Source organism: Cryptotermes secundus, unplaced genomic scaffold (genome assembly GCF_002891405.2).
Source record: "Cryptotermes secundus unplaced genomic scaffold, Csec_1.0 scaffold2039, whole genome shotgun sequence".
Lineage (NCBI taxonomy): Eukaryota > Metazoa > Arthropoda > Insecta > Blattodea > Kalotermitidae > Cryptotermes > Cryptotermes secundus.
This window is the reverse complement of record NW_019743185.1, coordinates 112,022-126,596: the sequence shown is the minus strand read 5'-3', so window position 1 is coordinate 126,596 and position 14,575 is coordinate 112,022. Positions and strand designations below refer to the sequence as shown.

At 39.4% G+C, this 14,575-nt stretch overlaps 2 protein-coding genes across 10 annotated transcripts in view; one reads left to right on the top strand and one right to left on the bottom strand.

Moving 5' to 3' along the window:
* LOC111874078 (kinetochore protein NDC80 homolog) overlaps positions 1–14,575 on the bottom strand; it is a 37,035-nt gene that overhangs the window by 17,227 nt on the left and 5,233 nt on the right. For 2 of the 5 annotated variants that reach the window (XM_023869282.2, XM_023869279.1), the window contains exon 2: positions 6,823–6,898. In XM_023869282.2, the coding sequence (XP_023725050.1) occupies positions 6,823–6,898 (76 nt within the window). Of the gene's footprint in view, positions 1–929; positions 1,105–2,265; positions 2,361–2,470; positions 2,584–6,822; positions 6,899–14,575 lie in introns of those variants that run through there. The other 3 variants (XM_023869280.2, XM_033755319.1, XM_023869281.2) reach the window with 3 other exon arrangements.
* The window catches only part of LOC111874079 (glycerophosphodiester phosphodiesterase 1), a 20,719-nt gene continuing 14,819 nt past the window's right edge, over positions 8,676–14,575 (top strand). For 4 of the 5 annotated variants that reach the window (XM_023869284.2, XM_023869283.2, XM_023869286.2 and 1 more), the window contains exons 1-3: positions 8,694–9,078; positions 11,482–11,657; positions 11,766–11,871. In XM_023869284.2, the coding sequence (XP_023725052.1) occupies positions 8,752–9,078; positions 11,482–11,657; positions 11,766–11,871 (609 nt within the window). In that variant the 5' untranslated portion in view covers positions 8,694–8,751. Of the gene's footprint in view, positions 9,079–11,481; positions 11,658–11,765; positions 11,872–14,575 lie in introns of all 5 variants that reach the window. The other variant, XM_023869287.2, reaches the window with a different exon arrangement.

Here is a 14,575-nt window from a genome sequence, read left to right as displayed (position 1 = left end):
TTATCAAACAAACCTTCAAAATGTGGTGACAGATCTGTTTAAAATGCTGTTGCTCACAACAGTATGAGGCAAGGACTACAAACATAATGCCAGAAGTGTCAAAATTCTTAAGAAGGAATGTGGATGGCAGTACCAGAAACAGTGGGACACTGGTAAATTTTTTCTAACTAAATCACTCACTCACTCCAACAGAGCCAAGCCAGTCTTGAGAAACCAAGCTGCTTAGCTACACAAGAATTTCCCAACATCTTACAGAACTCCCAGATTCAAGACTGTGTTCACAAGAGCCCTCCACTGGTCCCTATCCTGTGGCAGTTGAACAAAGTCCACACTACCCCATCTTATTCCTCTAAGACCCATTTTAGCATTACTATCCCACCTATAGTTGGGTCTTCCTAGTGGTGTCTTTCCTTCTGAGTTTTCAACCAAAATCCAATATGCATTCCTCTCTTTCACTCATCCATGCTACATACCCTGCCCATCTCATAATCCATAACTTCATAATTCTTCTTGTACTTGGCAAAGAGTATGAGTTACGAAGCCCCTCATAATGTAGATTTCTTTAAACTCCTATATTTTCATCACTCTTCAGTGTACAAATTCTCCTCAGCACCCTGTTCTCAAATACCTCCTCTTAATGTCAGACATAAAGTTTCATACCAATACAAAATCACAAGCAAAATTAGTTTTGTATGTGTTAATTTTTACATTTTTAGAGAGCAGATGAAAAGACAAAAGTTTCTTAACTGAATGGCAGCAAACATTACCCAAATTCAATCTGCTCTTAATTTCTTTTTAAACCCAATTTTGATCTGTTACCACTATTACCAAATATTTGACCTTTGCTACATTTTGAGAGAATCTATTAGCTATCTTCATACAATTATTTTGCCCTGCATTCTAGTGGTGGGACATCAACATATACTTACTTTTCTCTGTCTACTGTGTGATCATCCTTCTTACTAGTGTCAGTTGGAGATTTTGCTTCTCTTTATGGTATTTATACTATGTCCCAATAGATTACATCAGCATATACCAGAAGGTGATGTCCACCATTTAATTTCTGTCCCACTTGGTTTTCATGGACCTTCCTAATGGCATATTCTAAAGCAACATTGAAAAGCAGCGGCAATAAAGCATCTCCTTCTTTTAGACAATTCTGAATAGGAAGCATATCAAAAACTGCTCACACATAGAGACTTCACAAATGTTTCATTTATCAAATTCTAATAAGCCTAACCAGTTTCCTGGGTACCTCAAACTGAATTAGAATACATCCTTTCTAAGTGAATAACAGGCTTTATTGAAGTTTATGAATGGCTGATGCACTGTCTCATTGCATTCCTTATTCTTTCCCAGTATTTGATGAGTGGGGGAAAAATTGTGATCAGTAGTGAAGCTGTCACAGTGAATCCCACGCTGATGTTCCCCTTTAATTTTGTCTAATATTTTCATGTAGTATTTATGAATTTACAGAATACACATTCTATTTGCTCATAGAAGCTGTTCTTATCATCAGTTTATCCTCCGTTGAGGCATTAACACTGAGAACGACGGTATTATACGAGTAGCCTCTTAAGTGTTATATATGTCACTTTATCACTAACAAACCCCACCCTCTTAACTGCCAATGTGATTCTCTTTAGGTACAAAAAATAGTGTCCCTAATTCACGATCCTCATTTTTACCCATAAAAAAAGTAAATGTAAAGGTATCGCTGTAACAGGCTGTGGAGGCCCATAGGGGTTTGAGATGTTGAGGTTTCCACATTTTCTAGACAATCAACTCATAGATGGTGGCAAGGTTGTCAGCCTTATGTGCCAGCCGCCTTTTAACCCCAAGAATATTCCAAGAAAGTGGGTTAAAGTCTGAATGAGGTCACTGGATTTTTTCAATTGACGTAATCCTTCCTGGGGCTGACTCACCCTCTAACATAATTGAGTACCAGGATTTCTTTCCCTATAGAGAAATGTATAATCACTTGATGGTTCAGGACCACCCCTGAACCTGCCCTGTAGAGACTCCTTACACTCCATGTGCCATACAAACTGTCTCACACGCAAATTCTGTTGTTCCATACTAAACCTGTAACTAAAGCTCTTGCTTAACATATTCTGTACTACAATGTCAACAAAACATTGGCAGTATAATCATATCCCACCCTCTGGTCGGTTAATATTTTTATCTGGCTAATCATAACCGCAGAGACGTAGAGAAATAATATTACAAAAGACACACACAATTACGTGGGCGGGGGGGGCATACCTGCACGTAATCTTCTTCTGAAACTTAGGTTAGGTTCAAAATCTACTTCTTTGGGGTCCAGCGTAACGTCCATAATTAAATATTTTGGGTTATATCTAATGAAAATATAACACATTTTTATAATAAAAAAACCACTAAATCTGAAAGAAGTAAATCATAGCTTTCAAAGTTCCATCGGAAAATCTAATCCACTGATTATTATTACCAACTCTGAATGACTCTTCCAATCTAATGACACCTTCACAATCTGGGAATAACCCACGGATTGCTTCACAACTCCCAAACGTCTATCGACAACCACACAAACACAGCACTAGACTGTCATTCGCGCCTTTTTAGAGTACATCTTAGTCATTGGCTAACCCTGTTGACCAATACTATTCCAACACCAATCAGACTCCGTGACGTCCGTGACTACGTGACGCTCCGTGATATCCGTCCCAGTTCTGCCAATCGTCACAATATGTTTACTGGTGTGTAGGAATCATAACTGACAAGCTACATTGAGCTGCCATTACGCACGGGCCCAGTTACACAAGAATTTGATAACATTTTATAAATTCTGTATTTCAGCATTCTGTTGCAAATCTTTAATTAAACGTCTTTGTATCCACAGTCAGTCAATATTGCAACAATTGTTTAATCACCATTTAACACTTAACACATGTTTCGGCCATAGATGGCCATCTTCAGGTGGCTTAATGCATCCAGACTGTTACAGTGCACTGACGTACGCTAAAATCGCGCGTTGCAGTCCACTTAAAAATAACATTAAAATAATTAATTAAAATCCATTAAAATGTTCTATTAAAATTTTTCGAAAAATCCTACTCCACTTCATTAGGGGCGTCGTCCACTTGTTTAGGGTTATGTGAGTATTCCAGAAGGTTTGTTTCAGCAGCTTGTTTTTCTGTTCTTTAGCCCGTTGTTTTGCTACGTCTGCAATCTGTAATATCGTATGCCCCTTGCTTGTGTGTTATATAGTCACCCCTGTGTTTTAAGTAACTAAGCACCACGCCATGGAGGTACGTGGAGAAGTGGCGGCATAGCGCCACCATTTTTTACTTCCGCGGTCCGCTTGAGGCCCAATCGCTTTACCCCCAAAGAAATGAGCCATCGGTACCCACTGTATAGGAGGCTGGAAGGCCCCCCACCCCAAGCCTGTCTGGACGCTCTAGATCAGTGCTTCTCAACCGCCGGGCCGGGGCCCAGTAGTGGGCCCTGACATCAATTATACTGGGCCGCGAGAGGCTCTTCTGGAATTTGTCATTTTCATTTTCTAAGCATTTTTCATTAATAAATATTTTATAATTAGCTTAATGCATGAACTTTAACAAAACTGGAAAGGTATTTAGGAGTAAATTTAGAGCAGTGGTTTTCAACGTTTATGAGACCGCGGCCAGTAAGTTCTTTCTTTATAAGACGAGGACCCAATCCCAACAGATTTACTCGTAAATACCTTTCCAGTTTTGTTAAAGTTCGTGCATTAAGCTAACGTAATATTAGTAATTAATTATAACATAATCATAAAGCGTATTAGTACACTTATGTATACGATGTCGCATGTTGACAAATATAAAATTACATTTAAATTAGTTATCAATCACTGGACTAATGAAATCTCGTAGCATTTTGTAGTTTCCTCAGACCAACATCATTAAATTAATTTGTGTTAATTTGCATTGACATATCCCATGATGATCACCAAAAACTTATGTTATTCAGCGTAAAATTGATTATTGTATTATTAAATTGATTTTAATGATGTTGGTTTGAAGAAAACGGCAGTGAGAAAAATATTTATGCATTGTAACTCACCATAGAAGTCAGCTGAGTAGGGGAAGAAGCAGAAGGCTGTCTACTTGCCGGTGAAACACTTATTATCACGTACACACGCCAAATAATTATATATGTAAAGTATGTAATTTGACAAATAAAAATGAATGAATCTCTCAATTCTAAACACTACTTCCAACACTAATTAATGTTTTGATTTTAAAGACGCAGCACTTTAACACAGCAATTATAAGTTATTGGAAAGTTAAACATAGTTTCATTTATCACAACTGAGTTTGGAAGGTTTTAGTTAGGCTAGTGAGACTTCTGTTTCTGTTTTCCGTCCGTTAGCTTATTAATTCTGGAATGAATTGAAGTGAGAGCCAAACGGAGACAGTCAGAAAGTTGCAGGCAGTCCCTCTGTTTCGTTTTAAGCACAGTCATGGCAGAAAATGCAGCTTCACAAAGATATGTGGTGGAAAAACAAAGAAGAAACCTCACTACTATTTCATGTAAACTTGGATATTCATTTTTCATTCTTATCCAGAATTTCGAATTGCTCGTAGTATTAAAAGTACTTTCCAGTCCTTTGTCCGATGATAATTCAATAAGTTGAAGGGCATTATGCTACAAGCCGGAAGGTCGCGGGTTCGATTCCCAATGATGTAACTGAATTTTTTTCAATTTACCTAATCCTTCCAGTCGCACTATGGGCCTGGGGTCGACTCAGCCTCTAACAGAAATGAGTACCAGGAATCTTCCTGGGGGTTAAAGAACGGCCGGCGCTTAAGACTGACAAACTTACCGTCATTTGTGAGCCGATTGTCTTGAAAATGTGGGAGCATCGACCTCCCACAACCCCATGGGCCTCCACGGCCTGTTACAGGGATAGTTTTTTTCTTTCACCTTGGAACATGCATAGGAAAATAGCGCAGTTTGCTCTGTACTGTCTGCATATGACGACAAAACTTTCTCCACAATATGGGAACAAGGAAGTCAAGCTTGTAAACACATTGTGGTACTAACAACGTGCATCCATGAACTTTCTTAAATGTCAGACCTTACGCATACCTGACATGTGATGTCAGATGTACATATGTAAAGGTGAATGTAGCCAGCCTATTGACAGACTTCAGAGTTCAATGTACGTGAAACCGAGCGTGATGGTAATTCTTCTGTGTAACATTTCGTAACAAGCCGCTTTTTACGGTAGTAATTTTGATCCCATGTCCAAACCCCACTCTGGAAAACCGTAAAGATTAACATATTAAATTACTAGTTTTCCCTTAGTTCTGTATGGATGTGAAACTGCGTTCTTGATGTTAGGGGAAGAACATAAAAAGAGGGTACTTGAGAACAGGGTGCAGAGGAGAATGTTTGGATCCAAGAGGGAGAAAATAATGGAGGTTCGAGAAAATTGCATAATGAGGAGCTCCATAAATTGTATTTCTCGAAATATAATTAGAATGATAAAATCAAGGAGGATGCGATGGACAGGACACGTTGCACGTTCGGGAGAGAAAGGAAATGCATAAACGTTTTTGGTGTAATGTCCAGAAGTAAAGAAATCCCTAGGACGACCTCAACATAGGTGGGAGGATAATATTAAATTCAATCAATAAATTAGATTAATAGGAAAAGTAACTGAATATTCATATCTACGTACGCTGATCAATATTTATAGAAATGTAAAAGGTCAACGCGGAATGTCGCGGAACTGAAAGAATGTTCCCTTGTTAATTGCACGACTTCGGCACGAATCAGTTTATTGATGGTTCTCGTGTCAGCTACGTCGTGACCTCAGGACATGGCGACCTCGGGGTCCTCCGAAATGTCTGTGAGATTTCGAAAGTTGTTCCGACTGCGTCTATCTGACTAAGTGAAAGAGGAAAAGTTTCGAATTTCTGAATGGGAGGCAGCAGGAGACTGACTGGCTGACTGACTGACTGACCAACTAACTTCGTGGAGCTGAGCCCTTCTTGAGAACCCGCCAGTTGTGCAGTTACTCAAGAACTCCCCAAAATTTTATGGAATCCGAAGGTTCATACCGTGTTCACAAGAGCCCTACACTTGTCCCTTTCCTGAGACAGACCAGTCAAGTCCATTCCACCCCATCCTATCTCACTAAGAACCAATTTAATATTATTCACGCATCTACGTCATGGTCTTCCTAGTGGTCTCCTTCCCTCTGGTTTTTCCATCAATATCCTATATACATTCCTCTTCTCCCTATTCGTGTTGCATGTCCTGACCATCTCATCAGTTCGCAGTTCGATTCCTGATGAAGTCGCTGAAATTTTTCAATTTACCTAATCCTTTCAGCCGCACTATGACCATGCGGTCGACTCCGCCTCTTACAGAACTGAGTACTAGGAATCTTTCTGGGGATAAAGGCCGGCCGGCCGGCCTGTAAGGTTGACAAACCTACCCGCCTTCTGTGAGTCGACTGTCTAGAGAACATGTGGGAGCCTCGACGTTTCACAACCCTATGGGCCTACACGGCCTCTTACAGGGATAACTTTACCTATTTATACCTTTTATCAATCCGTAAAATAGAGACAGGTTGGAATAAAGGGAACGAAGATGAGAGGTTCACAATAAGGCCACTTGAAATATGGTGCTGAAACTTCCTGTGACAGAGATCTTGGAAAAGTAAAGGACTTCTGTTGATTACTGTACGATATAAAACAACATGGCGTCCAAGCGAAATTTATATTTGGCCTTGGGTTTTATGGCCATAACAATGGATCACAGAATGCAAAGAGTATGGGAACTGCTTACCGCCGCCTTCTGGGAGTTCCCCGCTCGCCTTATTCTTTTCGACCTTCAAGACAGAGGTGATATGTTGGCAGCACTCCTGAAATACAAAGAGAGATTTTACCTTTTTTCATTTATGACGCTGTCAGTAGTTCAGTATATTCATCGTCGAATAAGATAATTAATGATTAATTTATAGGAATGGACTTTGATGGAAGCGATGATGGCCTGGTTTGATGTGTTATTCCAACATTTGCCAGAAATAACTGCGTAAAAATCACGAAAATTCTCAGTCAGGGTAGACTGTACCCCGACGGAGAATCGAAACGGTTGCCTCCAGAATATATGTGAGAAGCATTATCGCTTGTGTCAGTCTTGCACAGTAACAGGGAGAAATAGACGAGCAAACGAAAAGTGAGTAATAAAATTCTCCACGCTTAGAGTTCAATGATAGGTTTCTCAGTTCCACTGCATGAATACAGAAGCGCGATTTCCGCTCATGGGTGAAATATTTGCTATCTGTACGTTCAAATTTCAGCGATTAGGTCTGAATGTGGATGCATTGTAGCAGCTTTCTAATGCAGTTGTCACTGAAATAAATCAGCAGGCTTACTCTAAGGCAGAAGGTGTCCTCTACTTCCTGGATGACTCGACAAAACTTGTTAAGAATGAAATACGTTAACCTACAAAACAAGAGTAATACATGTAATTACTTTCACACGAATAAACATCCGACATAAAGAAATGTTCTTGTGAGGGTTATGCAACCCGTTACGTTTACCAGTAAAAGTCGGCGCATGACGAAGCTATTTGAGTCGTGTGAGGACTGACACTAACATAAAATGAAACAAAGAGAGAAGGAAGACACACATTTATATATAAGAATAAGGTTAAATTGCCCCTGTGCTACGCCATGTTGTGATTCCTAATTGTAGTCGCTTACTGGTTGCTGTTATCGATAAGAAATCTAAGTGATTCTTCCACGTCTACAGTTTAATCTTTACATTTACTTTAGTATCTACAGTTTACTATTTTTCCCCGCCTTATTTTCTCATTTGCGCTTGATTTAATCTAAACATTTTCCAATATTCCTTATACGTATTCTGCATGTACAATTTATTATATTTCTACGTACTAATTCCTCGTTAGTATTAAGACACTTTATATTTTAAAAAAATTGACCTCCGGTTTGTCTCTGTTAATTGAGTTTGGGTTTAACGTTCCCCTTTCATTAACGCAGAAGATATAAAGGTCACTAAGCCTTATGAGTACTATCTATAAATTGGGTGCCACAATCGTTTCATATTATACAATCGATAATAAATTATTTTGAAAATGGACCTAGCTTCAGCTGCGTGAGAGCGACAGTACAAATAATATTGTATGTTTTATTAAATTATCATAGAACAATTTCAGATATTTTCGCTTAATGCTAAAGTAGGAAGTATGTAACAATTACATACTTTCAGTGCTTTGTTGCACGTAAAATGATGCCATTATTGGGAAAGGCACAAATCTTGCGGGGCTCTGTTTGCCACCTGTTTTCACACTGGTTTCTTGCTCGCTTTATTATTCGACCTTGAAGATGGAGGCGACATGTTCTTCCGAAACGTCAGTGACTTTCAACGGGCTATACGACAACATATCGCTGTAGACAGACTTGTAAGATGTATGTAATGTAGTTTCAAGCGCACATTGCCACGCACCACAGTTTGAGGAACGTTGCGTCACTGGAGCGTCAATCTTGTAGATTCCTCGAGGCGGAAGGTCATTGTGGACGTTACAGACTTACGTTTCCAGAGCCTCATTCCCATCACAACTAGAAAATGTCAGATGCTTGAAAAAGGGACATTGTAATCACAGAAGTTGGCAATGCTCTTCATCTCGCCGTAACACATCGGTAATACCATTGTTGTTTTGTTGGGGACGTTCCAGGCTGTTTGGTAAACAGCAATGGTTAGTGCTGCGAATGTTATATGGGCTTGTATGAAAGCTTCGTTTTATATTTATGGGTTTTGGTTGTACTCGTCTGAAATAGTATGCTGTGCCGTTCCTACGGCTGGAATTGGAGCTCTTCTGCTGTTTATTCTAGTCCACATTGGAAAATTACCAGCTCCAGATCCTGCCACAGTGGAAGAGATACTTGGTCAAGATCCTCTGCTGCAAGAACGTGATGACAGTAAGAAGGACAGTGAAGAGGCAATATACATAATGAGAAGCATTGCGCACAGGGGAGCTGCATTAGATGCTCCAGAAAACAGCATAAGCGCTTTTAGACAGGTACGATGCAAGTAAACAAGTTTAAATGAGATGATTATGCAAACACCACTTCCCCAGTATCGGTCCAAGAAAACCGTCAGGATTAACAGTTTAATGTTAAAATTGCTTGTATTATCAAGAGAGAAAGACATTCATGCATGTGTCCTAGCCACTTCTGACCTAATGTACCAGCCCCAGATAATAGGTGAAGGTGATTGTGGAGCAATTGGTGGAATGCAGATTGGCAGGGGAAACCGAAGTACTCGGAGAAAACCTGCCCCAGTGCCACTTTGTCCACCACAAATCCCACTTGACCAGACCCGGGATCCAACCCAGGCCGCCGCGGTGGGAAGCCAGCGACTGACCTCTTGACCTGTGGCATGGCCACCATACAGTCTAAATTCAGTGGAATATTTACATGGGTGCCGTCTATAGCAGTTTTGCATTAAAACTTCAGAACTCAGTTTCACTATGTGTTAAAGAGAAATACTGAAGTTAGAATATCAGTGTTAAACTCTTCACGGGTGTAATGCCATCCAGTTTGGTACCTGAGTACCAAACTACAAGCAATTACATCCCAGATGACCATAATCTTCATGTTAACTACTTTGATAACTGTCAAATCTCACATTTCATGGTTAAATCTATTGTAAAACTTATTTCAGTTAATGTCATTCATATCTTTGAGTACATCTCCTTGTGTAAAGTTCTCCCTTTTGCTTGACTAATTAAGCATTATGCCATGAAGATGTATTGGGGAGTGGATGTGTAGATCCAGTTTCTTGACCTCGGCACTAGCTGAAGGTGAGTGGTCAGCTTCATATTTTGGCCGCTTTACCCCCAGGGAAGGAGCCCCCGGTACCCATTGGATAGGTGGTTGGGTGGAGCCAGTCTGGATGACGTGGCGAAGAGAAAATTCTTGACCCAACAAGGACTTGAACTCCAACCTCTCGGTCGTCCACCCCATAGCCAGTCGCTATACTGACTATGCTATTCCTATGTTGTAGTGTACAATACTCAGATATATTACAAATGTGTTATTCAACAATGTAACGGTAAAGTTTTCCTAATGCTTAATTAATTAAGAAACTCACCTTGAAAACATATGGGGGATTGAAGGTATAGCTCCACCATTCTTGGCCTTGGCACTAGGTGGAGGTGAGTGGTCACCTTCATGCCTTGGCTGCTTTACTTCCAGGCTAAGATCCTCTGGTACCCATTGAATAGGAGGTTGGGTGAACCCCAGAGCCGGTCTGGAAGACTTGGAGAAGAGAAAATTCTTGACCGTACCAGAACTCAAACTCCGACCCCTCAGTCGTCCAGCCCATAGCCAGTCGCTATACAAACTAAGCTGTCTCAGCTCTGTTTTGTGCTATTATAAATTGCTGTTATTATTATTATAATTAAATTGATAAGATTTCTTAGCACAGTGGAACCGCACTTAATGAGCACCTCTCATAAGGAGTAATTCGCATAATGAGTAACAAGAGGGGAAGTCCCGGATTGTGCGCTTGCTACATCAGTCTGTGTTTAGCACTCGTTCCGCTAGCATCTTAGTGTCGCTTGTGATCACACATTTTTCCAAACTTGTGTTCAGACATATTAGTTGGGACTTTTTTGTGCAAAGTTTAATAACCCTTGCAAAAATGTCCCCGAAGAAAAAGCCGCAAAAAGACAGCCATAACAGAATAAAAATAACCGTAGAAATGAAATGTAAAATCATTGAAAAGCGAGAATGAGGTGTGAGCGTGGCTGATCTAGCACGCACATACAATCAGTCTACATCAACGATTTGCACGATTTGGAGTTGCATTGTGTTTCACAGCAAGAAGTTGTGGAGGAGAGTTTGTCAAAGGAGGAGTAGGAGGAGGTAACAGCAAAGCAACAATCTTCTGGCGCAATAAGAGAAATGCTGAAAGCATGGGAAACTGTTGCATCGTACATTGAGAAGCATCACCCTAATAAGGCAGTGGCTATGCGCGCTACAAATTTATTTAGTGATAATGCTGTGTCACATTTTCACCAAATTTTGAAGTGTCTCTAGTAAAAAAGAATTAGATATGTATCATAAATAGTGTACTAATTATTTTGATTTTGTTTTGTTTTCTGCAAATCGAATTCGCTTTCCAGGTTGGTTCATTCCTCATAGAAGAAAAGACGATGATGATGATTCACGCTCCTGAACAATGTATATATAATTTTCTTTGAATAATTTTTAATAAATTTTTTGAGTATTTTTTTCGGCATGGAACACATTATTGTATTTTACATCAATTTATATGGGAAAAATTGTTTTGCTTAATGAGCGTTTCACATTACGAGTAAGATTCTGGAACGAATTATGCTCATTAAGCGAGGTTCCACTGTATGTCTTTTAAAGTAGATGATGGTGATAAATCATAGTGTATTTTTGATGCTCTTCAGGCCAAAGAGAAGGGTATGACCGCAGTGGAATTTGATGTTACACTTACCAAAGACAATGTACCAATAGTATTTCATGATGACACTGTAGACAGAATGACAGAAGCTACAGGCAGAATCAACAGTATGACATGGGAAGAAGTTAAACAACTAGACATATCAGAAAAACATCCAATGAGGTATTTTCATTTTGCTTTAATGTAGCCATGATGTTAAGTTTATGATAAGTGTTATGGAATTATTTATGTGAAAGTAACTTCTCTCTTCTTCTTTTTTTTTTATGACAGACACAAATATGGTGGTGAAAGAATTCCTCTCTTTGAAGATGTTGTGAAGGAATGCCTTGATTTAGGGTTACGGATGTTCATAGATCTTAAAGGAGATGATTTAAAGGTATGCCAAGGTCTGAATAACACATATCAAATATTAAACTCTTAAAACACATTTTTTGTAGTTTGTTGAGGCACTGTGCTACAAGCCGGAAGGTCACAGGTTCAAGTCCCAGTGACGTGGATTTTTTTTTCAATTGACCTAATCCTTCCAGCTGCACTATGGTCCTGGGGTCAACTCAGCCTCAAACAGACATGAGTACCAGGAATCTTCCTGCAGATGAAGGATGGCTGGTGCATAAGGCTGACAACCTCATTGCCATCTGTGAGTGGATTGTCTAGAAAATGTGGGAGCCTCAACCTCTCACAACTTTATGGGCCTCCACAGCCTGCTACAGGGATAGCTTTACCTTTTTATATGTTAAACTACCAAAATTTGTATGACACCAAACTGTATTACTGGATTTGAGGTTCTCACAGCAGTGGCTATGAAGAGTTCTGTCTTCTGGAATGTCTCTGCTTGCTGGTTTCATGCCCAGCTTACTCTTTGGTCCTGAAGATGAGAGCTGTATATTCCCCCAAAATGTTGGAGACCATCACATGGTGTTATATCTGATAAGACTTTACATTTTATTTTAATGACTGGCAATGAAATGTAAAACCGTGCATATGAAATTTGTTCTGTAGATCACCAGTAATTTTTCTTCAATTTTAGGATGTATTTGCACATAAAAGTCAAACCTGTTATCCTTATCTCCTCTTCCCCATCCCTGGTTCTGACTGGCCACTCCTATGACCTGTAAACTGTTCCCCCACTTTCCCAAAATACAGTATTCTGTGACTTTCCCAGCTTGGACTCACTTCTACCCTGAACACAGATTTATTGTGTTCATTCCAAATGTTGGTAACCTCCTACCACACTACACGGTGTTATAAACAAGACTACCGCAGTATATATGTCTACTAACCTAGATATCATTCATGTCAGTTCTTTTATAGTCTTCTTGAAGTCTGCGAATAGCTGATGTACTGTCTCCTTGTATTCCCATTTTTTCTCTGGTATCTGACAAATGCAAAAGATCTGATCAGTAGTTGATCTTTTACATCGAAACCAACACTGATGATCCCCAGTAATTTCAGCTATATATGGAGAAGAATATTGAATAGAATTTTTCATGAAGTTATTAGCAGTGATATCCCCTGATAATTACTACAGTCAGTAGTACCATACTTAAGTTTTTGGCTGTAGACTATGGATTTCCAGCACCTCAGTTGCATTCTGTTCTGTGATTTTATATATCAAATAAGATGAACCCATGCTTCATATATCATTATTATTATTTAATTACATTCCATTAATCCATACAAGGTCAGATGACCTATAGGATATAGAAACTGTCATTATAAATATAAAACAATAGTATAACAGTAAATTCATATTCATGTCATAAATCTTACAGTGGCCGTCTGAAAAAATTTTACATAGAATTAATACAAATATGGTAATAAAAGTAAATAACAACTATTAACTAAGTAATGTAAAGGTATTCATGCTATAAAATGCATGTTCAGTGAGATAGCTTCTCAGTAAAGATGTGAATATATTAACATCTTTAGATAAAGTAAAGTAAAGTAAAGCAAAGCTATCCCTGTAACAGGCCGTGAAGGCCCATAGGGTTGTGAGACGTTAAGGGTCCCACATTACCTTGACAGTCGGCTCAAAGACGGTGGTAAGGTTGTCAGCCTTACGCACTGGCCGCACTTCACTCCCCAGGAAAATTATTTAATTAATTCCTGGTACTCATTTCTGTTAGAGGCTGAGTAAACCCCAGGGCCTAGTGCGGCCAGAAGGATTAGGTCAATTGAAAAAAATCCAGTGACCTCATCAGGAATTGAACCTGCGACCTTCCAGCTTGTAGCATAGTACCTTAACCACTACGCTATCGCATACCTCCTAACGTCTTTAGATAACAATTTAATATTCAAATGTAAGTGATTATAAATCTTGCTTCCAGAGAACAGCGCTCCTTTTTGTACTATTGATAAATTTGTAGAGGGTAAGTATAAATTATGCCGGTCACAGTAGCCGAGCTGTCTAAGGCATGCACTGTCTTCGCTCGCTCGGAAGCCGGGATCGTGGGTGCGAATCCCACTCAGGGCATGGATGTTTGTATGCGTTTTTCTGTGTTTGTCTACAGGTAGAGGCCTTGCAACGAGCTGATCACTCGCCCAAGGAGTCCTACCATATGTGTAAGATCTAGAAAAACCGAAGTGAACGGAGTTCATGGAGGTAGGCCTAGGCCCACTGGGGCTGTAGTGCCAAGAAAAAAAAAAGTATAAATTATAATTATAGCGGGTATTGATATCATGAATATCCATGGTAGATATAAAGTAATTTTTATTCTTAATAACGAAAAGAAGTAAGGAAAAATATATTGAGACTGGAGTCGCAATATTTGTAATTTTTTGAACAAATACCGACATGAATCAGATTTGCCCGATCCAGACATAACTCTTATGATTCGTTTTTTAATTTGAAAGGTACTCATACTAAGGGGTACATTACCCCAAAAGATAATGCCATACGATGGGGTACCCAAAAGAAACCGAATTAATTTTTTTGTGGGCAGAGCTTTTGTAGTATTGCGTTTTGCCGCTATGAGCGCATAGAGCTAACATTCCTGAGTCGATAAGCCCACTACCGTTGCTTCAGAAGGTAAGGACTAGTTTCGGCAGAGTTTATAGTGACAACTGTTTTGTGTGATCGT